This window comes from Pholcus phalangioides, unplaced genomic scaffold (assembly GCF_987345545.1).
Source record: "Pholcus phalangioides strain wild (caught in Gottingen) unplaced genomic scaffold, Ppha-v1.0 ptg000017l_1, whole genome shotgun sequence".
NCBI lineage: Eukaryota > Metazoa > Arthropoda > Arachnida > Araneae > Pholcidae > Pholcus > Pholcus phalangioides.
This window is the reverse complement of record NW_028301610.1, coordinates 46,963,799-46,990,858: the sequence shown is the minus strand read 5'-3', so window position 1 is coordinate 46,990,858 and position 27,060 is coordinate 46,963,799. Positions and strand designations below refer to the sequence as shown.

Below are 27,060 nucleotides of genomic sequence, written 5' to 3'. Positions count from 1 at the left end.
TAGTATTTTGATAGTCATTCTCAATTTTGAACCTGCCACGCACCAGGATACCCATGGACACTGGGGTATTAGGAAACCCCTGTTCAGAGGGATACAAAGCTTTTTTTGCACCAAGCTGCGAAGTACTCAAGACCGTCCCTGATGCTGGCTAATGTAGGGAAATATGGTATTCAAATTACCTTTCTGTTGTTCTACTACAACTATGAAATATGAATTTAAGAGCGGGCTATAATGTTCCACGGTAAAACATTGAGTCTCGTACCTTGAAACGTAATGTTGAACCTTAAAACGGTAAAATTACAAATATTACTAGAAAAATAATATAATGAGTTTTTTTATATAAATCGTACATTGAAATAAAAAACATCAAAATAATGACACAAATATGATTATAAATATACCTGTATACCGGAAGTAAAGGGCACTATGTCCATTTTTGTCAATATTGGAATAATGCTATTAATTTACACTATTTTCATTGCATTATACCAGCGGTTCTCAACTTTTTGACTCGCGGAGCACATTTCAGTACACAATTTTTATGGCGGACCCCTTGCAGACACCTCTTTTTTTTATTTATCTATCGAATTTAATGATTTATTTTATTTTCCTTGAGTCGCCGCGGAGCCCCTGCGAAGTGCGCACGGAGCACTGGTTGAGAACCTCTGCATTATACATAGGTACAGGACAAGTTCTATTTAAATAAATATCTTTAACGCTTAGGGCTCTAGAAGTTTTTGTTGATACAGTTCAGTTTCCCAAACTTTTTTTTCCATTGCCCCCTTCAGAAATTTTTTTCTCTCATTGCCCCAACTCAAGTGAACCCATAGGAGGATACTATGTTAAACCCGTAGCCTCTACCGCCCCCTTGGACCATTCCATCGCCCACTTTGGGAAACACTGATATAGTTTCTAATTTATAGCCTCTCCCTCACAATAAGAAAGGCTCCCTGAATGTTTGTCGCTTTGCTGTTTTTTGTATAGCTTACAAGTTTTTCTAAGAAGCCGAATTTACAGGGAGGCCTTTCTATTATCATAAGAGGCTGTTGTAACAATGAAGTACCATCATTTCCTGATGTAAACCTATGTTAAGTCCACCTCAACATAGGACTGCAAATGGTTAAGTGGCTCTCCTGTAAAATTTCCCTTTTGTGACGTGCCCTTTAGCCCCAAAACAGAATATGCCAAAATCTGCAATACACATCACAGAACAATCAGTACTACTGCACAACAATTTGGAAGAATTTTAAGAAAAATGTGGAAAACACTATTATGGGAATTTTTACGTTATAACATTTTCAGTCAGCTGAGGGCTCATTGCAAAACAATGCAAAACATTGTGTGTGTTGGACCCTTTAGCTCCGATATATATACACAAAAGTAACAATAATGGAGGTAGGAACACATCTATGCAGATGAAATGCATAATTATACAGTCAAACTTGGTTAATTCAAAGCTCATTTAAATTATTCAGTTCATCAGTATAGCATAACTGTGTTTGCATAAAAAAAAATCAAACTATTAATAATTATAAAAATGTACTAAATGCTGTCACTTACTATAAAAATTTCCTCATTTTTACAACTAGCGTTTATATAAAACTTAAACGGTCCCAAAAACAATTTCATTTGTAGAATTATAATTTTCATTTCTGTTTTGGATGCTCTTAAACACTGTGCAAAATCTTCAAGTTGATTTAGGGAATGCAATTTTTGAGCTTTAAGCCTTAAAAAAAATAACATGTCCATAGCCTCTGCAATTGTTAGAATGAGGACCTCTGTTGCTTTCTCAGATTCGTTTTTGTAATGTTTCAGTACTACATTTTATATTCTAGAAAAGGTCAGTAAACCATGGAACAAAGAAAGAAATGATTAAAATTCAGTCAGGAATTCTGAGAAAAGAGACTTACAAATAAAATATCTGAACTTCAAACAAATCAACTGAATATCAAACTTTCAATTATCCAAAAATTTGAATTAATGAAGTTTGAATTCAAGTCAAGTTCGCCTGTATTCTATATTGTATTTGAAGAAATGAAAATTAAATGTTTTTAAATCTTTTAGTTCTGTAAGTTTCTTGGGTACTAGGTTGATTTCATTAGAGATATAACATCTGTGATGTCAACATTTGCTATAATCTGGCACTGTGACCAATAAAATATTTTCTCTCCCCTCCTCCAAAGGAAATTCATTTGGTAAAAGTTTTTGTTGCACGGATCCCACTGTGCAAACTTCAAATTTTTTCCAACAAATTTGACCAGGAAATGACTGAAGGTGGATTGGAAGAGAAGAAATGGGAGGAACTAAATTATTTGTAAGAGAGAAGTGTAGAACTTGAAATTTAAATTGTATTTAAATTTAAAAGAAGTATTAAAAATTAATGTAAGTTAAAAGAGTATTCCAAAGTAAACTAGGAAAATTTCAAGTTGTATATTGTACACGATCCAAGGCCAAGGTACACTATCTCTGTTTCAAGGTAAAAGATGTTTCACCATTTGTGAAAAATATTAATAATTTTATTCACAATTCTTGGTATGATTGAGTACTAATAATACTTGGTATAATTCAGTTCATCTGGTGATGGTGTAAATTATAATTACTAAACATAGTTTACTAAACTTGCAAATGTTGAGAAGAAACGCAGCAAAAACAAGCACACAATTTTGTTACTAAAACATGCCTACTAGCAAAATCTCTGTCAAGGTCACAGACAAAGAGCTGAAACAACATTCAGTTGTTAGCTTATGTGTTTCTAATCTCTTGCACTCCAAAAGCATCAGCCAGAATTCAATATTTACATGCATCAAATACAACGTTTTTCGAAAAACCATCATGAAAAAATTTAAGTGGGAAAACGCTGTAAACGGGAAATCCTATTGAGAATTAGTTAGGATAGAGACCACGAAAATAAGTTGTACTAAGTGGGATCGACTGCATTTTTTTTTGTAGTAAATAAGCTGTCTGAGCTTCAACCGATTTGATTTTGGAATTTTCATCGGTTCTGGAATTATTTCTCTCATTAATTCTGAATTTATATTAATTATAGGGATGATTTCATGAATTCTGGGGATTTTTTTTTATTTATTCCGAATTTTCACCAATTCTGAATTTCAATCAATTCCAGGGTTTCCCCCTATTACTTCTGAATTTAAAATCCTGTGATTTTTGTTCTTTCGTTAATTCAAAATTTTCATTGATTCAAAATTTTAATTTTTGTGTTAATTTACAGATTTAAATATGTCTACATTTTTTTCAGTATTTCTGTATACATATTCTGTGAAAATGCATGAATCTTTGAATACCCGATTTTCCCCCCAAAATATAAGAAATCCGGGTTAAGGAGCTTCAAAATAATTTTCGCACCGGGCTCCACATCTGATAAAGGCAGCCCTGTGTATAGCAGTGCATTTAATAAGGTCTCGCTACCCATTTTTTCCATATCTGTTAGTTCGCTTGTTCCCCCACATAAAAAGTAGTTTTGTGGGCATAGGGTGGCATTCCTCAAACTTTTTCCACCCACGGCTGCCTTGTCTTTGTCATTGTCATCCTTGACTTGCCTAGAATAATTTAAAAAGAACCACTTCAAAGTCTTAAATGGGCACACATCTATAAACCAACTCAGGGGCGTAGCCAGAAATTTTGTTCGGGGGGGGGGGACCAAAGTGACAGAACAATGGATTTGGCCATCTTTTTCCCTTTTTTCGGTCATTTTCTCACATTTCGGGGGGGGGGGGACCAGAATCCCAAGTCCTCCCCCCCTCGCTACGCCCTTGAACCAACTTGTCATGACACCCCAGAAAGCTGCAACACACACATTGAGAACAACTAGCATAAGGGGTACTTTCATCAGGGTCGTAACTAAGAGTTTTACGGCAACCACAACTTTAAAATTCTATAATTTTAAAATGGTGTTCTTTGTTCCCCTCCCCCTGTGAAACTGGCGCCTCCTAAATTTTTCAGCCCCCCTCTATTTCCGGCCCTGACTTCAGTGCCATCCTAACACATGGCCGCTACCCAAGGACGGCTTGGGGACCTCAGGTGGATAAGAGGGTCTCATTATTATTAGACCTGGTGCAAAGATTTCTGAGATATGTGTAAACAGTAAGTCAGTAAGTCCAGTCCTGTATAGAAAACCGCCTTGAAAATGTCTTATGATGCTCTTGAAAGGCCTTAGGTACCTCAAAATATATTTTGGTGCTACTAAAATTGGGTTTCACCCTCATAGATAGCCAAGTACGTAACAATGATAAATTAGCAATTCAAAATGTATTTATCGATTGTGCTCAATTTTACAGTATACTCAAATGACCCGCAATATTATTCTGTGGTGATGGTTTTCAATTAAATTTTGGAGGACGTGGCAAATATAATGAACATACAGTTTATTCGAATTAGTAGGGGAAAAAGTTCTAAAACGCATACTGCAATTATTCAATTTCAGATTACCTATTTCAGCATGAGGGTTTCAATTTTGAAAGAACTAACGATTAAATGGCCCATACCTCCTCCTAAACAGATCATGGCCTGCCGCTCTGTCTCAACGAAGGTGCAGAGGATCGAAGAAGGCCTGGGCCATGCTGGAAAAAATGTCCCATACCAGAACCGTCCTTAGGGGTGTGTGACAGGTGTGGTCGCACCATGCTCCTTGCTCTATGGGGCCCTGAAGCAACACCACCTATAGAAGGTAGGTGGTGTTGCCTGAACTCACTGTAAATTATTGGAGACTTTCACCAATTCTGAAATTATTTCTTGCATTAATTCTGAGTTGTCATCAATTTTGCAATTTTTTCTACTGTTGATTTATGAATTTACCTCAATACTGAAATATTTCTTTCATAATTTCTTAATTTTCATTGTGGTGCTGAAATTATTTCTTTAAATTATTTTTTTTAATCAATGCCTAAAAATTTCATTAGTTTTGAGAATCGTTACTCTCATTATTTAAATTTACCTTCAGTGCTCAGTTTTCATCTATTTTGTGTTAATTTACATTCAATCGTGTGCTTACATTTTTTTATAGATATTTCTCAGCATTCCTATATATTCTGAAATAATGGATGCATAGATGCTGATTTATCCTCCCTCTACAAAATATATAAAATGGAGGTGAAATGAGTCCTAAAGACTTTTGGTGCACCGAAATTGGTGAGACGAATCTTGCCCTGTTATTATTTTCTTACCAGGCCAATCTTCTGGTAATGGTGGCCCTGGTAACACATGGGAAAGGGGTAAAGGGGTTAGTGCTGAGAGGGCTGTACCACTGCAGACTGGCATGAATCCGGTAACCCTTATGTCTTTTATGGCATTCCGAGCAACATTTAACTAACAAGTTATTCACGCCATATCTACCATCGCGCAGGCACCCAGGCAGATCAACATAAATTTTAGAATCTCGACCAAACCTGACACAGCACACATTGTAGTGGCAGTTGCTGGTAGGGTACTGGCAAAATCACTTTTCACTTTTGCACTGGGAAAGTTACAGAGTGCACGAGTACCATCAAGTACAATGCTGCACAAGGTGCCAAATCACACAGCAGGGTTGCCATGGTATTTACCATTGATGGTTTTTACTATCTTGGTAAAAACATTTTCCCATGGTTTTTATCGCCCACAGGGAAAACCTATAGTTTTACCACCTTGAGAGGGGATTTTTTTTTTTTATAATTACAGAAACAGTGATTTTTATCTAATTTTTTCCATTTTCCCAAAAAAATTCATAATTTTTTGATACAATGTTGTGTGAAAACAGAACACACACCAAGTTATTATATTGTTACTAGCATGCATTATATTCTTACTAGCACATATTATCAAATTATAATATTTGATCTTATTTTTATAAATTCTCTTGCCATGAAGCAGGGCTTGACCCTAGGTGCCAGGTCGCCATGGCGACTAGAAAATAGGCATTTGCACCTACAATTTTCTTCATATAATTGTTCAATTGAAGTAAGTCTATAGACGACACAAAATTTTCTGATTTCATGACAGTGTGCCATGTAGCAAAATAAGGGGATTATTTGTAAAAGTAAGCAAAAAAACAGTTTAAGAACCCCATTTCTCTTGAGCAAACAATTATGCTTGGTTGTTAAGCAATTTGGCTAGTGCATAATTCTTTTTTTTTTATTTGTCGGGTCCTGCTTTAAATATTAATCTCATATTGATAGTCATAAAGATAGTCTCGTTATCAGATATGCTGATGGATTAAAAGAGAAAAGTATACACGCCATAAATTCCAGTCAAAGTATCTGTTTGTAGATAAAAGAGGCAGATTTATGGCTTTGCCGCCTCATGGCTATTTAAATTTTGCCTCCCTTCTGTTTCAAACAGGGCCGGTCTTAGACCTAGTGGCGCCCGGTGCAAAAACAGTAGTCAGCGTCGCCCCCCCCCCCCCCGGTGCGAATCCAGAGTGATGTGTCAGAGGCGCCAATTTTTGTTAGTCAGTACTGTCATCTGATATATCATCATTTCTTACATTCTACCATATTATCAGATTCTCGGTGTGGTGATCGTCCCCATCGCCCCCCCCCCCCACTCTTGGTTGGCTATTAAGGGACGAAGAAGTCGGAAAAGCTTCTAGAATGGGATTACTATTTAACTTGTTTGATTTAATTATGAGATTTAAAAACATTAAAAAAGCAAAACGTCACACATTTATGCAGGGAAGGATCTATCTTCGTTGTACTTATTTTAATTGAATTTTATGGTAAAATTTGTGTAGTGCACGCATCACGTATGGGCTAAACTGATAATAAAAGTGGTTAAATTACAGTGAAATTACGTATGATTTCTTTTACATTTATAAAACTCATGAACTTGATTTGAAATTATCCCTTTCAGACCCAGTACTAAGAAACAAAAGGGGCAAGCAAAAACCAGCTAAAGCACCGGCCTCTGCAACTTGGGAGGTTCCCCAAGCCCAATGGGGGGAACTCGCTTGTAACTCCTCCTTTTTCTGAGCATAACCATTTCAAGGAGACTCCAAGAAAATACTGCTCCCGAAAAAGCATGCTACGGCCCTGGGAAGGGACAGGGCCGTCTTAAGAGCATCATGGCCCCCCAGGACAAGTGGGTTTTCTGAGGCCCTACCTAGTAAATTCTAGAAAATCTTAACTAGATCTCATTTTTGTGAGGCCCCTCTACTCTTGAGCACTGCCGTCTTAACGCATGGGCCCACCCGGGTACCTCGCAAAAATGAGATGAGTTTGAAATTTTGGAGAATTTTCAGGTAAGGCCTCAAAAACATCACTTGGCCCTGCTCTTGAGGCCGCTCCCGGTTGGGCCCATCATTAAGACGACATTGTGAAGGGGTTGTTTTTTTCTCTCTGTCGATTTTTTTTAACCTCATGGACTTCGACTTTAATCTCAATGATAACGCACAATTCTTGAAGCGTGGGCTGAACATCCCTGATGTTAAAAAACGATTATCTAAAGTAAAAGAAAGCAACCCGCACATTTGTGCATACAGGGTCTAAAAGGATTATCCATAATCACCGGTAAAAGTGATAAATGTTGCAAAATTTATCAAACTTACCGAGACGATTGGTGTTTGTGAGACTTGTACAGAGCAAACTGTTCTGAAAAAGGAGTTCGATCTATGGTTCTATTATTTCGAATTTGCTCAGCTAATTGTAACTTCCAACTGTTCTTTCTACATCTCCTTTTATTGGCAACAAAAGACAACTCAATCTGTACGGTTCACACACACATATGTTGCATTCAGGGGCAGCTCGAAACAAAATCTCTACCCTAGCAGGACCTATTTTTGGGCCCCCGACCTCTCCAATTAAAAAAAAAAACCGTTTGTTTCAATGACTTCGTTTTGATGCGTTAAGAGGAACAGCAATATTTTATGTCTTAACCTGTCAAATTTTTTTTGCCCTTTTACCTTGCCGCTCCTCCTAGAGAGGGCAGAAATAATTTTCCCATTTTTTCACCCTTTTACCTCGGACTGGACGCCCCAGTTAAAGAAAGGGCCAGTCTTTTACGCCAGATTTTGTGCTCCTACTAGAGGGGGGCAGAAATCATTTCTCCTTTTTTTTCGCCCTGTCTACCTCAGACTTGGCGCCCCTCCTACAGCGGACACAAATAATTTTTCCTAATTTTTTTTTGCCCTTTCACTTCAGATTTGACACTCTCTAGAGCACACCCAGTGCAACCGAGCTGCCCCTGGTTGAACTAATAGAGTCTGGCCAATGATCGGGGGCGCCAAAGTGCATGGGTTTTCTCGTGTGCGCACATTTTTTTCTGCTCGTATGACAAGTAGGAACAAGGCCCAAGTACAGGATCCCTATTTAAAATGGTCAGCAAATCATAGGTTTTGATTCATTTGTTTTTTTCAAATATTTATTCAATATTTTTTTTCTTTCAATATATCTTTCCCACATCAGAAGACACCTTCAATTCCTTTAATACTCCTCACAACACAGGAAAACACTTTTGCTCTGGTTAGTAGAAAAATTGTGTGACCAAGGGCGATTCCTCCATTATTTTTATTTTTTACTGCACAGAAAAAGAGAAAGAAATTGCATCTCCCCCCCCCCCTTCCAAAATCTCCTGCAGGGATAAACAAAAAGAGCTCGAGAGAGAGTATTTCTATCTGACCAAAATCGCTATGTACTGTACGTATAAAGGTGCAGTGCCCATCGATTCTTTTCTTTTTGAAAAATAACCGTAATATTATATACACTCAAACCTCCAATTATTTTTCTCCTCTCAGTCATTTTTTATGTATATTTTATAGTTATTTTTTCAAATACGTATCTCAACGATATTTTTCTAGTAATGTATATATTTAACGCGTTTGGCGCCCCTTCTCATTTGACTCCCAGTGCAACTGCACCAGTCGAGCTGCCCTAAGACCACCCCTGGTTTCAAATTAATGTTTTTGCACAAATTACTTAAATTCACTGCCCTTAATTACAAACTGCTTAGGCACCCCTTCCTTCGTGAATAACAGCTCTGATAATCATTTAAAAAATAATTGTATGAGCTCTTAGTGGTAATAAAAAGTGTGAAAGAACTGGAATGCGGAAGACATCCTTTATGAGAATTAAAATGGGTTTGTAAAAAAATATGAAGCAACACCGTATTAAAACCAATAATAGTTTTTGGATTAGAAATAGTAGGTAAAATAGCCTCTCTATATCTCTATACCAGGGATGGATAAATCCCAGGCACCAGGGATACTAAACAATTGGTATTGGAGTCTAAAATTTTCTTTGTGTAGTTACTAAATTGCAGGATGAGAGCCGCACAAAATGTTTGGAATTTGCAGCTCCAGACCTGCAACATGAAAGAGGGTCACTATGACCTGAAAAAGTCAAAAGAAGCATTACTTTAGACTTTTCTCTCTGGGTAAAAATTTTTTGGTGTCAGCCTTACTCTATACCAGCGGTTCTCAACCGGTTCTCCGCAGAGCCCTTTGGGCATGGCCCCCACAAGGGGTGGGCTGACAAGGCTCTAGCCCTGGGGCCCGGGAGGATTTTAATAATTTTTTTGTTTTTTCACGCTATAAATTCATCATAAAGGGGGCCCCGTGAAAGTCTGGTCAGGGGGCCCGTAAAAGATCCCAGCCTAGGGGCCCTGCTTCAGGATGTGGGGCCATGCCTTTGGGCTCCGCTGCCGCTCGAGGAAAATAAAAAAAAGTAAATTTGAAGGAAAAAATAATTATAAATATTTTTAAATAACAAAAATAGATCAGAAACTTTGATGAATAAATAAAAAATAGGCCGTTGGGGCTCCGCGAATCAAAAAAGGTTGAGAACCGCTGCTTTATAGGGGCCATTCAAGTATTATGTCAGCATCGATGGGGTGTGGGTTTCCGATTTACCAACTTTTGATGACAAGGGGGAGGGGGGTTTGGATGATGCTTACGTCATCAACCACCCTTTATAAAAATATGAAATATTCTTAATGGCATCTTATTCGGTGTGCCAAAAACGGAAAAAAACTTTTTGATAGTTATTCGGCACCTGAACTAACATTCTACCTATTGATAAGTCCCCTACAGAGCCACTTTAATGATCTTTAAATGTTTCATCATTAAATGGATCCTTAAAGTGCTCTGGAAATGTTTCCGGGCTGCTTAAATGCTCTGGAACTGTGCCACGCATCACTCAAGTGATCCGTAATTATGCCACACATCACTTAAGTAATCTGGAGAATGTTCTGCGGGTAAATTGAGTGATGTAGAACCGCACTGGGGCCACTTAAGTGCTCTAAAACTGTACCACAAGTCACTCAAGGGATCTCTAAATGTGCCACGGATCATTTAAGTGTTCTGTAACTGTGTCCCGGGTTACTTAGTTGACCTTTGAATGTGAAAGTGATCTTTGAGGTCTACTTCAGTGATCTGAAAATATGCCACGGCCACTTAAATGCTCTGGAATTGTGCCACGGGTCATTTAAGCAATTTTTAAATGTGGCGCTTAGTTCATTTTTACAAAATTAGGTTTGAAGGGGGCAAGCCACATCAGATAACCTACAAGGCCACATTTGGTCTGGGGTCAAGGGTTTACCATATATGGCTTAAAGTGTGGGTCGCAATGAATTTTTTAAAGAGAAATTTTGAGTTCTTCAAATAGCATTGAAATTAACAGAAATTGATTATAGTAACATATAAAGGTATTTTCTTTTGAAATTTTGATTTTTTAAAAAAATGTTTTGCATTAAAAATTTTTTTCTTCTGGGGAGGAGACACACGAGCCCCCTATGCCCCCCTCCCACGTAAGTTTCTGATTTCACCAATATGCGTTAGGAGGTGGGGGGCAGTGATGACAAAATTTTGTTGACAAGGGGGAAGGGGTCAGACTTTTCCTGACTCTTGCTAACAAGGGGAGGGGGTCAAATATGGCTAAAAATTTGCTTACTTGAACGGCCCCATACTAAAAATAATTTATTTATTTATTTATTCATGTCTCAACAGGCAAGTATTGCCCAATTACAGAGATGGACAAGAGAAGAAAAATACAAAAACGCAAATGCAACAAACTACAAAAAAAAACAAAAACGAGTGGAACAATAGAAATACATACAGAAAAGCATAATAACGTGAATATTCAATTCTCACACATAACATTTAAGAAATTCTCTTATAGTTGAATTGAACATATTGGGTTTCACATCGCACTGATTATATATATTGCACATCTCAAAAATAGGGGACCGTCGTAAAATATTTGTTCGGGGTTTAGGGAGGCGAAAAGTTTGCCGAACAGGCCTATTTCCAACTGGCACAGAAAAAAAAAACAAGTTGAAGACGGTAGCAGTCATCAATTATATTATTGACAATTTTATACAAAAAGCGAAGGTAACTTCTTCGGCATTCCAATGATTGGAAATGGAAAAAACGTTGCAGTTCAGTTGTTTTATTCACGTCATTTATGTAGACGTGAAATTGCCTGTAAAACATGTAACGTAGAAATCTGTTCTATACTCTTTCTAGTATCAGTGAGTCTAGATTGTTGTGAGGACTCCATATAATAGTGCAGTACTCTAGTTTCGGGAGCACATAAGTCCTGAAAAGTGTCGCGATTGTTGCGATTGATTTGAAATTGTTGCTGCTCCTCACAACAAATCCTAGCAGTTTTAAGCATTTATTGGTAAGATCATATATATGATCGGTAAATGCAAGCTTGGAGTCAAGGAAAACACCAAGGTCTTTGATTACGGAAACACGACTGATCGAGACAGCATCAATGGTGTAGTCGAATTGGGTCGATGACAATTTTCTTGTATAGCTGATAGTTATATAAGATTATTGTATATTATCATTTCCTCTATATCAATATTACTCTCAGATGCTAATTCATAGTGCTAATATACTCCATTTATAATGATAACTCCTTTATAACAATGTTTCTCTGGTCCCTTTGAGTATCATTATATAGGCTTTTCACTGTAGTATGTTTAAGTATATATAAATTGTACAAAATATATAAGTTATTAGAATATATACATATTAAGAGGGGGCAAAGAAACAAAAATAGGTTTTTACAACAACTTAAGTTAAATTGTGCTGCTGATGAAGATTCAAACGTTGGTCATGCTACAACAGTTCTGTTTCTACAATTCTTTTATTTCTCTTTTTTAATTAAGACCTAACTTTATTAGAATTTTTTATGATTATTATTTAAATAATTATTAATCATTAGTTAGAAAAACTTGCTCTGCATATTAATTATCAATACTTAGTCTAATTATGTATGGTAAAAAAGGTAAAAATCTTGTGTATACATTGATGTACAAGGTTTTTACCATTTTTTCCATGTCTTGGTAAAAACCCAACCCTGCAGGCCAGTGCCAGGCAGAAACACTGTATTGTGCCACCTGCTCTGGTAGGCACAATACACGCACATGTACGGAGGATCAGGATCATGTTAGGTGTATCAACTGTTTAATAAGCAGTGATGACCACTACACAAAATACTCAACATGACATGAAGCATCTTCCCCTGCATGTCATTGCTATAGGGCCTTCACTGAATGGCTGAGGAAGAAGAAAAACGTAACAATTCTCTTAATAGTTCAAATAAAAAATACCCTCTCAGCACAATAGTTAATACAAAACTAAATCTTAAATCTCCAAAATGAGCTCAAATAAAATTCCATATCTCATTGTTCAACCTCCTAATCAATTAATGAATCTCACAATAAACTAATCCAGCTAAATTGTGACCACACAAAAGCGGTTATGGATAAACTTCCAATAATCTCAAACAAATACCAAATCAACATATTACTCATCCAGGAGCCCTACATCTACAATAAAAAGATACCTAAAATCATGGTCGGTCCGGCGCACACAAAAAAAATAAAGCTGTGATAATCTGTCCTAACCAAAATATAAAACCAATTTTAATTGCAACCCTTAATCACACCATTGCTGTTAAAATTTCTTTCGATAACAAGCTCTCACTCTGATCTCAGCCTATGCTCCTCCCCATGATGACCTGAAAGAAACACTTGCTGAAATTGCAATTATCTTTGATGCAACCAAACCGGAACAAGCACTGATTGGGTCTGATCTAAATGGTCAAAATCTACAATGGAACTATCCGAGGCTTAATGGTAGAGGCAAAGAGATAGAGCAATTCATTGGTGGACATGATCTTTTTCTCCATCAAACTCTGACCCACCATCATACATTCGTGGCGGCAAAAAAGACTGGCCAGACCTAACTCTCTCAACAAACACAAAAATAGTGCAATGCCTAAATAGAGATGTAACAACAGACTTCTCAGCCAACCTTCATAAATACGTTCTGATAGAACTCAACATATCCGCCAACACTATCTTACTCACAAGGTTCAAAACTAAATTTGGTCTCTCTAAACTTAATAAGCATCTCAGGGACATCCCCAAATTAATAACTTTAATTAATAATTGCCACACCTCATAGAATCTTAACGTCCAAACTGAAGCATTGGAAAACTTCATTTTTTCATTTTTCAGGCTTGCCTTAAATCTCTCAAAAAGAAAACATCCAAAATCAATATCAAAACCTCTTGGTGGACCCCCCCCCCCAAGTAAATGTAGCGCAAAATAAACCTCAAATCCCTACAGCTTAGACCAAAAAAAGCCTCCCCAGATGAAAAACCTAGACGTTTTTAATATTTAAACGTGAAAGAGCAAAATTTTATAAACTAATTCATAAATCAAAGAGAAACCTTCCGAGACTTCTGTAACAAAGCCTTTAATCCTTATGGTAAACATTATAAAACAGTTAAATCCAAAAGCACCATCCCCTCCCAGCTTTTCAAACTTCTTGGAGAAGATGCGCAAGGAACCTAAAGAGATATTGCTAATATAATTCTGGAAAAACTCTTTCCCTCACCACCTAACGCATCCTCTGCACAGAGCATGAACACTACAATATCATCGAACTACAATGACCCTCCATTCAGTCCGGCTAAGGTGGATAGGATTATAAAACCATATGCCTGATAATCAAACATGTACAACAAACAATACCCAACTCTTTTCCTCACGCTTTTCAACAAATGCCTCGAACTAAAAACATTCTCTAACATCTTTAAGATGGGGCAAGTGATACGCTTTCAAAAACCAGATAACAAATCTGATGTAATCGACTCATATCATCCATTAGCCAGGGAAACCGGGAAAACCTGGAAAAGTCAGGGCAAAATTTTTTTACTAAAAAAAGTCAGGGAAAATGGTCCATTTTTGTTTTAAAACCTGGAAATTTCAGACCTGGAAAATTCAGAAATGACCTGGAAAATATCATCACGATTGTCATCTGATCGGGAAAAAAAGATTGATAAAAAAAATATTAATGATAAAAAAATTTCCCTTGGAGGAAAAAAAAGGAATTCCGATATTATCGTAAATATTGATATTCCGTGAAATATCACAATGTATTGCAAAAAACTGTAGATACTGCAGAGGAACAAGGATTTCGGAAGTCAGTGTGGAAAAGCGTATTGCTGTGACCTTATCGTAACTCTTTCTAGTGTTTCCAGAAACATCATAATTACGCATCGTTGAAAGCCATGTGTACAAAGCTCAGTTGCGATAATTTCGTAAGTTGACTTCAGTTAGGAACGGTGGATGACGCACGTGTATATTTTGATTTCCATGTGGGTATTTTTATTTGAAAACAATGAGTTGTAAGAAAACTTGTGTGGGCGGATAAAAACCTGAATCGTCAGTAGGCTGATTGGATTGAAGTAGTCAAAAATGACCTGTATAACGCGTGGTGACAGCTTTAGGGCAAAACTCTCAACTTGAGCTGATAAGTTATCCAGAACCATGCCAGGCATGTGAAATCGGAGGAGTTCATTGAACAACCCCCGATTGCTAAGCTTCTCTGTTCTAGCGCTTATGCGAGTGCAAGCCAACTAACTGTAAAGAATTTTGATGCAGTGAAGTCAACTACATCGTTGACTAATTATGTCACAAAGGTAACAACTGTAAAGGCTTAAATTGCATTGAAATTGCAGAAAAGGAAAATCTTTCATTTCTTAATTGTGTTCCATTTTTCTTCTCCATCAGGCGCATTTGAAAAGCATAAATGGGTGTAAAAAAATAATCTATGATTATGATGTCATTATGGTATTGTAATTAATTAGCATTATTAATTTTATAATTAATATAAATAATTTTATAATATAATTAATTTTTTTGTAAATTTTTATTAATTTATATCAATTTTTTGATTTAAAAAACACCTGGAATTTTTTGAAAATTTGACTGGAAGACCTGGAAAATTCAGGGAAATTTTTTTACAAAAATGAGTATGAACCCTGATTAGCCCTTTTGTCAGTAAGAGGTAAATGTCTAGAAAAACTTTTAACTCAAAGACTCAACTTGGAATTCCAAAACTATAACTCTAACCTTCAATTCGGCTTTAGGTCAGGCAATTCTATATATCAGCGGTTCTCAACCGGTGCTCCACGGATCCCTAAGGGCTCTGTGTGAACTCCCAGGGACTCTGTGGCCATTCGAGAAAAAAAAAAAAAAATCCAGTAAATTTGAAAAAATATTTTTGAATAATAAAAATAAGTCAGTAACTTTAATGAATAAATAAAAAATAGGCCTACGGGTCTCCACCATAGAAATTAAATACCGGAAAGGGCTCCGTGGGTCAAGAAAAGTTGAGAACTGCTGCTATAGATGATGTCCTCAACCTAATACTCTCTCAAATTAATGAATTCAAGAGCAAAGAACTGGACATTGCTTTTATAAGTATTGATATTAAAGGAGCTTTTCACAACCTGACCTATTCTTCAATTAGTCAAAAGCAGTCCAAAGCTGCTTTTCTTAACAACATCAAATGTTTTCGGTCCTCTTATTAAATAGACATGTCTTAATCACAACTCAGAAGGCCCGGCGGTTAGAAAACAATATTGGCTGTTCACAGGGTTTGTGTAGTGGGCCGGCTTTGTGGAATCTTGTGGCAAATCAATCCCTAAAAATCCTCCTCCCAGAAGATGCCCATATCCAAGCCTTTGCTGATGACTTTGCCTTTGTGATAGGGTCAGTTAATGTATCACAGCTAGCGACAAAGGTAATTGAAATCCTTAACAATTTTTCAAACTGGCTTAACAAACATAACCTCAAAATTTCAACAGAAAAAAAAAAACACAATTTTTCTCTATTTCACAAAAATAAATATCCCTCTAGGATAAAAATTAATGGTAAAAATATTAAATGTGTAAATCTCAAATATTTAAGCGTAACCATCTGAAAAGACCTTGGCTGGGAATCACACATCAATGAACGAAAATTAAAAGCGACTGCTTCCATTTTAAACTAACTAAAATGGCAGGCAAATCCTGGGGCATCTTGCAAAACATTTGGAACACCATCTACAAGATGGTAGTCGAGAGAGTCTTAGCCCATGTCACCTCAGCATGGTATAAGCATCCAATCAAAGAAACACAACAGGTCTAGATAGCGCACAGAGGAAATTTCTTTTAACTATAACTGAGGCCTATGACACAACAGCCACACTATGACTCCAGGTGATCACAGGCAACTGCCCACTACACCTAAAGCTCCAAATAGAGGCAATCTATACAAACGCAGTTAGGTTTCGGGAAAACGTTCAACCAAAACTCTAGACTTTGAAGCATGGGAGCATGGCTGGCACCACCACCTTTCCTGTTCAACTATCCCTAATCAAATTTTGATTGATGGCCATGATATAAAAAACTAGCAAACACCCACATATACACAGATGCTCCAAAATCGATGAAGGCCTCAGACAGCCTATTGTGTATACACAAACAATACAGAAAAGCAAATGTGGCAAGCGGCACTAGATAAAAACAATAGTAACTTTCAATCAGAATTGTTATTGATAGAAGCAGCTACACAATATGCAGTGGGAACAAGAAAACAAGTTTTAATAATAACTGATAGCCGCTCTTCCCTTCAAGCACTTCTAAATCCAACAAATAGAAATGCAATAGTACATGTATTGAGCCAGCGTTTATTAGATAACTCAAAAATTTTCCTAGGTTGGACCAAGGCCTATTTAGGTAACCATGGAATTGAAAGAGCAGACTCTCTAGCCAAGGCTGCCATCAACTGTGACAATAAACTTGATAACCCTTTCCCATTAATGCTCCTGAAGTGACAACTTAAACAAGCAACCCTCCAGAAATGACAGCAACTTTGGAACCAAGGAACACAACAGCTAGGAAAGTGCATGAAATTGTCCTTCAAGTCATATACAACTCATTCAACTGGAATAGAGAGGTGATTATCTTCATAACAGGACACAGCCGTTCCCTACTTCAGGGATGGAAATGCAGCAGAACAAACAAATGTGCCTGTGGTATGGTGGGTACTCTAGTTCACTATGCTAAACTGGCTTATATCCCCTAAGGGACAGAGCCTGTGTCATGTCTGGTCTTAAAGTTTACTATGCTACAGAGTGTAAATTTACAAAGCATCTACATGTGTACAAATATTCCAAAAACAATGGTTCACTCAAATCATCAAAAACAAAAACACAGCAAGAATTACAAGCTTTGTCAAATATATACACACTAACAAAAAACAAAAAATCTGTCCTCCAGATATTTATAAAATAATGTTTTATATTGCAAAAATAAAGGAAACAACAAAAATCATATCCAAATGACTGCCACTACTAACACATCACTATTACATGAACAAGAATTTTTATGACATTCCCATAACAGCGATGTAAATGTGATAACTTCACAAGTGTCCTCCATTCAGCTTTCCTAGTGGGGGTGCTAGGCGAGAGGACATGAATGGTTTCATAATAACCATTACACATAATTTTCATTTTATGTATATTCATTTTTTCATAAATATAATCAGCCAGAGCAAGCCAACCAAAACAACAAGACCGAAGCTAATCCTTAGTTAAACATCTCTCCAGACAATCCCCCATTTAAACTAATCCCACATTGCTCACTAAAACAGGTTTAGAGTGAGATGACTCGTCCTCTTTTTCCTCCCTCTATTTAAGTTCTTCATGCATTTCATGTCCACAACACACGTGTGTACTCATGTTGCTCACCGAATAAAGTGCTAAGCGAGATGACACGGGTGATCTATAATTGTATATATCCCCCACACTATATTTTTGTTTCGTATATATTTTCATCAGATCCACCAGAGTGAGTGAACTGAACCCAATAAAACTGATTCTGGCTTTTAGCCCACAAGTTAACACCTTGTTGGTGAGCAAATGAGTTTGATAAGCGAAATGACTTGCTCCGATGGATATTTCATATTATACAGTTAGATTTTCATTTTGTTTGTTTGTTGTATCCTATGTATATAATATGGCAAATGTAAGATAACAGATGAGATGGCAGGGTCCCCCTCCAATTGCTTCTAAAAATATCTAAAAATATACCTTCATTCTAATATGTACATTCATCCATGGTTCCCCGCAAGGGTGCGGCTGGCAGGGCTATAGCTCGGGGGCCCGGCATGATTCTCATCATTTTTTGTTTTTTCACTCTATAAATTCCTCATAAAGGGGTCCGTAAAAATCTAGTCTGGGGCCCCCGCAGAAGATCCCAATCTAGGGGCCCTGCTCCAGGATGTGGGGGCCATGCATTCATCCTTCTTAACAAAACTCCAGAACTTTTTTTCCAACTCCCAATCCCATCTCGTCTGTTATCACCATAAAATTTGTTAATTGTGACAGTACACTCAATTGTCCAGAGAAAATATGTTGTAAAAATTTTGTATGGTTATTTTTTTCTTTTTTGACTCAAAATAAAGTGTTCTGGACTCTGCCACAAAGCTGGGCTGGAAGAGATTTCTGCAATAGGATAAGTTCAGTGGCAAAGAGTTTTGGCATTCGTTTATTCATTCAGTAGTTAGAACATCAGTGCGTTCATTCACCCTAGTGACAAAAATGTTCTGGAGTAGACCTGTTGCTGATCGTGTAGTCAAGGTTATCTGGGGGTTCCTCAAAGTCCCCCTTCCACTGTCCCGTAACCCCTCAATATTAGCGTGACTGTAAATTGATTCTGGACAATTCTCATAGATAACACAGCCTCAATATTTTCATATTCTACCTTGTTTCTTGACATGACAGACTAAGCGAATACAGGTTCTTTGAATGGGGAAAAGGGGATCATAGAGAGAGTATAGCACTACCTGCCCTGACCGTATGTTGAACCGTGAGTTGAACATTTACCGAAATGCCAATCGGTAAATGTTCAACTCACTTGATCACTCATATGGTCACTTACTTGGTCATTCTTACCATCAATCATCTGTTCACTCATACGGTCAGGACAGGCAAAATGTCAGGGGGTAAATGTTCAACTCACTTGATCACTGATAGGGTCACTCACCAGGTTGCTCATATGGTCAGGGCAGGCAAAATGTCAGGGGCGAAATTTCCGGGGGACAAATGTAACAGGGATGAAATGTGCTAGGGGCGAAATGTGCAGCAAAGATTCCGTGAACCGTTATTGTCCACCTCTGCCATCCGATTTTCATGCCAATAATACAATTTTCCCCAAACAGAATATGCCAAAATCTATGAGGTACGTTGCTGAACGATTAGTACTACTGCAGAACAATTTAGAAGAATTTTTAAGAAAAAGTGCAGAAAATGCTATTGTGCATATATTTACAGCAGAACATTTCCAGTCAGGCTGAGGGCTCATTGCAGAACAATTTAAATCATTCTGCTCTGGGACAATTTTCTAAGTAAGGTGGGAAGTGCAATCACCCCTATCTGTATCCACCTAAGAGGCCATAGCCGGTGAGGTAGGGACTCAGAAGTTAGTCTCCAGATCTCCTTTGTTGAGTCCACCTGTGTATTTATTGTTTGATTCTGTGGTACTACTTGATTCTGTAATATAGCCTCCATGTGGTAGTTATTAAATTGAAGAATTTCGGTCCAATCACCAACTAATTTTTCAAAAAGTATTAGTTTTGTTCAAGACACCTAATTCTCGCATCATTTTGTAAAATTAATGTTAATGGAAACGGCCACAACTAGATGCTTCGTCACCCAGGGCAAGTGCACATTTTGAAACCCCCTTGTAATGTTGAAGGATAGTTTTCAGAGTGAAATTTGTGTCCCCTCGGGTCTAATGCCTGGGGCATGAGACCCACCCACCTGCTCCCCCCTAATTGAGGCCCTGAATGGAAATAGAAAAGGAAAATTTTAGTTTTTTTTTCACTTTGTAGGGATGTTTTTAGTTTTTTTTAGGACATATTTTTGATTATTTTATGGCATAAATGTTTTTTTCCTAATAGAGCATTTTCTACCAGTAATGAGCACTACCAGTATTTTCTAGGTAATGAAAATCCTATTGCAACTCAGTTATAAATTAAATATATTATGAAACTTCGCTACAACGATACTCAATGTAACAATAAATCCCTCTAGAACAATATTTTTTCAAGTCTTGTTTGGAAATGTCTATCCTCAAATGTTAAACTGCTGCCTCTCAATATAATGATAATCTCTATACAACAATATTTATTCTTGGTCCGCAGACTATCGTATCGAGGTTTCACTGTAATTTTATCCCTTCTGGCAACACCCATGAATAATCTCATGTCACACCTGTGAGAACTGCTACAACTGCTATAGATGATTTTAAATTCCAGTTTTTTACTTAAAGAAGCGGCATGGTTCATGCCACCAAGGGGATGGAGGTGGGGGAAAGGCTACGTTAGTATAGATAAGAAATGATGAAGTTTTGTTTTCAAAACGTGTGAAAATTCTTTTATTTCCAAGTACAGTCAAACTTGCTTATAATGAAAATGGGTGGATTATGAATATTTTCACATATAACAAAGTTTTTTCATTTCCTTTGAATTTCATGTTGTTTATCTAGACAGTACGAATGTAAAAAAATTTGCGTGTAAGTAATATTTTTGCTGTATTTTCTGACTTTGTTATAAGCTGGTCCAACTGTATATGTCACCGGAAAAGTATAAAATATAACATTCTATAGAATGGCCTGGTCTAAAAAGTAGCGAGTTGCATGGTTCTCTAAAAAAAAAACTTCAGGATACAGCTGCAAAGCAAAAAATAGACAAATTGTCTACATCTGTTATCTTAGTTGATGCTTAACTTTTTAATTGGAACATACAGTAATACCTCTCTTTTGCGGACACTGGCGGGACAAAAATTCAACCATAAAAGAGGGGTGACCATGAATCAGGGGTTTGAAATGCATACTTTTATTATACAAGGAGAAATTATTATTTGGCGGTAAAAGATGGTTGACCGCATCTGAGGGGTGTCCGTTAAGAGGGGTTTTACTATATTTGATAACTTTTACTATTTTTTTACTAATACTTTTTACTATTATGATTAACTGATTCAGGTTTGTCATAATTATGTAGATCAAGATTTCATTGTTTTTCATTATGTGCTGATTATAATGAGTGAACAAATTTTTTGCTCTTCAACAAAATTGTACTTTTATAATGCATAAATTTTATATTAAGTTGGTCCATCTATTTTGGTTCTTTTCAATTTTTTTTTATTTTTTTAATTTAGGGTCAACTTTGAAGAGATATGAACTAATAGTCGGTAGAACTAAGTGCTTTAGAGAGTATTCAATGAAAAGTTTGTGAACTGTAAAATGTTCAAGACACCTGAGTACAACTGAGCATGCAGAATGAGTAAGTTGGTACATATTTGTATTCATAAATGGTTTGGAATTGAGTTTTTGAAACTCTTTTAGTCCATTTTATTGTTGAATTAGTATCTTTATATCATGTTCTCCCCATTAGTTAACATGCTGCGAAATTTGGAGGAACATCAGATACCATAGCTGCCAAGTCTCCTGGATTTTCCAGGAGGTTCCCGAATTTCTGCTTTATTTCCCGAATTTCGCCCATGATTGTAAAAATTCTCTACATTTAGGGAAAAATTATTCCCCAAGAGTTTAACCAAAAAAAACTGCTGCTTCATAAGCATTGTGTAAATTGTTGCCATTTCATCAAATCACAAAAAAAAAAATATTTCAATTTTGGGGAGAAAATACAAAATTTGTGCCAATCAGCAAGCGTTAATCTGGCCCTTCAAAATCCAAAATTGGCATGATCGCATGTGTGTATCTGCTTTATCTGTATGCCCCATTTCGAGCCCGACAGAAATTTTTTGGTTTGCAAGATTTGATTTTTGAGAGTTATTAACCCAAGGACTTCAACCTACTAGTTGGCCATGATTGGTGATGGCTTGCACGGTGTCACGGTTTTTGCAATGGGAAAATATCCCTAAAATTTCCTTTTTACTAATGAAAAATCCTTAAAATGTTTTAAAAGATCCCTTTTACATTTATTTTTGTACGAAATTTGAATCTGCACGAAAACCTCCCAAATTCTCATTCTCTAAAGTTGACAGCTATGAGATACAGTGAAAACTTTGTTTTAGAACCAGTATTTGTTCCATGATCCTGGTCATGATCCAAATATTTCTTATATCGAAACAACTTTTTTCATAGGAAATAATGGAAATTCAGATGATTTGTTCCACAATTATTCATATGGGAAAATGATTGATAAAAATGACGTTTAATTAATAATAATATAATAAATAATACAACAATGTCAAAGTAAACATGCAATACAATTAATTTCTGCTCATTAGTTTACTCTAAATGTGTGACGAGAGAGAGGGAGACTGTTGTCATCTTCATTCATTTCCAGTCCCATGGTCTTTCCCAAGGACACAATCTCATTGAGCTGGAGTATGCCTCTACTTGATTTTTTTTTTAAATTATTGATTTGAAATGAAATCACTTTTTTAAATTGTCTATTCCTAGTCTGGTAGAAATGTTATTGAAATGTAGTAAAGTCAAAGTTTTTGATTAAAATAAATATAGAAGATCTCTCTCGTAAATATAGACTTGAACCTAATAACCTAATCCCTCTGAGACATAGCTGATCTAATTTTAGATTTTCTTGTGTATGGAAAAAAAATTCAAAAAATATAGGGAGCTTAACTTTGATTTAACTACAAGTATTTTTGATGCATTGGAATGTTTCCCCTATTGGAAAAGTGAGGAAATTATTTTTTGTACAAAGCTGAATTCTATGCTGTAATTGTTTATTGAAAATATTAATAGATGATGTATCACTGTATATGTTGGTACAAAAAGTAAAAAGTCTAAAGCTTCTCGTTTTTACCAAAACTCATTAAATCAGTAAAAGAATAAAATATGAAAATTACAATTTTTACAATAATTATTGAGCAACATCATGCAAGTCAAAAATGAATCATAATAAATGCATCAGCTTATTGTGTATGAAACAATATAGTCAATATAATGATTTTCAATCAATTCATGCTTGATGTGAACCTTCTCAGTTGTGCAAGTGAATCAAGGGGAACCCTACACAATATGTGATACCGAGTCGTTACCAGGAGTTTATTTCACCAGAGAAGGTAGTCCTCATAAATAACACTTTTCATTACCAGAAAATAGTTTATTTCTGAAGTTAATTCAGACTCAACAAACTTTCTTGCTGCATAAACACAAGTCCTTAATGTTCATACATTTGGTGTGGCTGTTAATTTTTCTTAATTTATACATCAATTCTAAATCAAATTCAAGAAATTAGATAAAAAAAATATGCATTCTTAATGGTTAATAAGATTAATTTTGCTTAGTAAGCAATCAGTTAATTTAAATGTAAAAAAATCGGAGAGATTTTTAAATAAAATTAATCCAATTTTTATTTATTTTTTTAAATCTTGATTTTTTTTCATACCTTGCCTTCTGAACTTGTGGCCATGTTGAAGCATCTTAATTTAAAACAAAAAAATGTGGATAGTTTGAAATTTCAGAATAAAACAGTTATGTATTTAAGAATAATTTGATTTAATTGAATCTTGTATTATACAAAGAAAAAACGAGGACAAGTAGAGGTGTTAGTGTAGTTAATCAAAAACATTTTATGGGTACATTTATTAACCCAAAACTGGGACTGCCCCAGTTTCCAGTATATCTGGTCACAATAACTAACATTTACGCAATTATAAGAAATTAAAAATTGGTGAAAAAAAATTTTCTGAGAATAATTTAGTACCAAATTTGAATTTCCACTGAATCTGACAATTCAGATACATGCATTGGACAATTTTCACCCTGTTTGACGGTGCTTATTTCCATCTTGCACAAATGAGCAAGGAATATAATACTACTCTGTAGTTCTGCTCCTGTTGATTCATCAAATTTTGTAAGAACTTCTGATTTGAAAGCTTTTGTAATGATCAAATGGTGAAAACAGAAAGGAACATGAGATGCAGAGAACAGACAAGTTTCATGACAGCTGATTCAATCAATTTTTAGAATAAGTGTATTTAACCACTCATCTGGGTATTTTTAGTATTTTAGCATATGCAGCTCATAATTAGGGTTTCCAAATTCCTGACATTTTGGAGCCATCAAGAATTTGGGAAATCACTTATTTACTGTGGAACCCCGTTTATACGACTCTAATTTATAATACTTGCTCATTTATACGACATTTAAGTTTGGCCTCAATTATTCTCGAAACTTTTTAATGTTAAAATATTTCATTTATGCAACACATAACTTCAACTACACTGTTTTCACTTCGACTCAAATCCCAAATTTTGGCAAAAGTGTCATTTCACTCAACTGGTGTACATGGAAATTTTTTGAAATGTCACTCAACATATCGTGTATATAAAGCACTGCACACACACACACACAATTAGCCAAATACATTTAATACACGTTAGATTTTTGTTTATAACCCTAACAATAAATGGCAAAATATAATATTAAAATTTTGCAATGATACAGTCAATAGATTTTTAAAAATCATGTTTCAAACTCAAGTATAATATCAGAAATAAGTCTTCATAAAACGCCTTTAAAATGTTCATGTAATTTACTTGATGTAAAATGCAACTCTGAAGTGGGTGTAAGTGAGGTTCTAAGCATCACATAAACAAAACAAGGCCTGGTTTAGAGTCACAAAAAATGGGGCTTTCATAAAAAAATTTTTTTTTCCAAATGAGGTTTTAAACGTAGTTGAATACCTCAATCAACTTCTATTAATTTAAAATGTTTTTTCAAGGTTAGTAATTTAAAATTTCTTTTGGAGAGAATTTTCTCTAATTTTCTTAATTAACAAATGACATTTCACCTTTTTTTATTTTTCTTACTTTGAATATTCTAAATCTGTATGCCAGAGGTAAAAGAGTCATTTTCATCAATATTGAAATAATGTTATGAATAAGCAGTGCTTTTGTCACACTACATTATAAGAATACTAAATCCTTTTTCAATAAATAACAGATTAAAACAAACAAGGTCCATAGAAAGACGTACTGTACTGAAAAAAATCTTTAAATGATTCTCCTGTGAAATTCCCTTTTGTGGCATGGTGCCTTTATCTCTGGCATACAGAAATTCAGACTGAGCAAAGAAAAAAAATATTTGTATCTTGCCATTTCCATAGCTTTATATTAACATTTTAACATATGCTTGCCACTATAATATTTTCATAACTGTGCTGATCAAATTTTTACACATCCCTTTGATTTCATTTTAAAAATTATTATTCTTGCGTTTTTTTTTGCAATAACAATTAGAGTGTTTCTCCAGATTTCATTTTTAAATCTTCAGCTCCCCAGTTTTCTTCATGCATCATATTCATCCCTGGACTATTAGGCCCCGCCTAAAAGGGGTTGACTAGTTTTCACATGCAATCACCAGTCATAATAAAAAAATTTGACAATGTTGATTTGTGACCATTAAAGACCAGGCTAACCATTAAAGGTGGCTAACCTTCTTAAAAAAGTGTAGCTCTCTCCAAAATATCTCCTCAAAGACATTGTGAACATTGAAGGACCAGACACACCCTGCTTCCCATCTCAGAGAGATATCGAAACTTTCCCGGGGGATGGGTGTATCCGGAAATTTATTAATTTATGCGAAAATAACAATGATATACATATATAAAATAAAGAATCTGGAGTAAAAATTGTGATCGTATAGCATCATCCACAGATAATCAGTCCGTAATCGTAATAGTCCTTATATAAATAATCGAAGAACAATTTTTGTCTTGTATGTGATAGAATCTGGAAGTGAGTTTATCCAATCTAAAATATACCAATCTCATCAATCAAGCTGTAATAAGATATAAATTGACGTCTAAAAATAATAAATTTTTAATAAATTTTAATTAATAAATTTTAATAATAAATAAATTTTAATAATAAATAAATTTTAATAAATTTTAAATAAATTTTAATAAATTTTAAATAAAATAATAAATTTTAAATAAAATAATAAATTTTAAATAAAATAATAAATTTTTAACTAATTGACATTTATAAATTTGATCTAAGATTTGGATGAGTTAGCTTTGGATTTTTCCCTGTAAATAAACAGTTGCGGTTTCGCTAGGTATCATGGATATCACAATCACCTTTAGTTGTAGTTTCCACAGTGGATGCCAGGGGCCAGTGATGAACAAATACTGCATCAAAATCCAACGGATTGGGCTGCAACTATAAACAGTAAATGTTCTCTGATGCCAGAGATGGGTCGCAAAGTTGGGGAATGAATGGTCATCAAAATTAGATTGGAACAAATGGAACATAAGTGGAGATAGACTTAAGGGTTTGGGGGCACGATGATGATGTCAGTACATACACTGACAAAAAATGAAATCCAAACACCAAGAAGGAATTGTTCTGTATGAATTAAAATCAGGAGATATGTTTGTATATTTGAAAGATGCCATCCATTATGCCTATAATTTACAAAGTTGCAGAACAAGCATGGTGCAAGTAGCAGCACATACATGCAAATCATGTTTGCTTCAAATATACAGAGGAACTTCATGAGCATTCTTTTTCTCTTGGATTAAGTTTTTTACATCAGATGAGAGTGAGGAACAACTTCAAGGAGAAGTCAATATTAACATGTGACTAAGTTTAATTGAAGCCATAGAATAGGCCTACTAGAAGGTTCATTTTATTATGAAATCAGAGAAAGGGTTTTGTAAGATGACTTTACAGTCTGTGGTTTTTAGCAGCAGTGGTCCGGGGAAGGTACTGCTATAAGGAGACCA

General features: G+C 35.6%; 1 protein-coding gene across 3 annotated transcripts in view; it reads left to right on the top strand.

The window, feature by feature from the left end:
• Positions 1-27,060, top strand: part of LOC149073973 (USP6 N-terminal-like protein) — a 152,108-nt gene that overhangs the window by 34,249 nt on the left and 90,799 nt on the right. For 2 of the 3 annotated variants that reach the window (XM_089246786.1, XM_089246788.1), the window contains exon 2: positions 21,497-21,621. In XM_089246786.1, the coding sequence (XP_089102912.1) occupies positions 21,618-21,621 (4 nt within the window). In that variant the 5' untranslated portion in view covers positions 21,497-21,617. Of the gene's footprint in view, positions 1-21,496; positions 21,622-27,060 lie in introns of those variants that run through there. The other variant, XM_089246787.1, reaches the window with a different exon arrangement.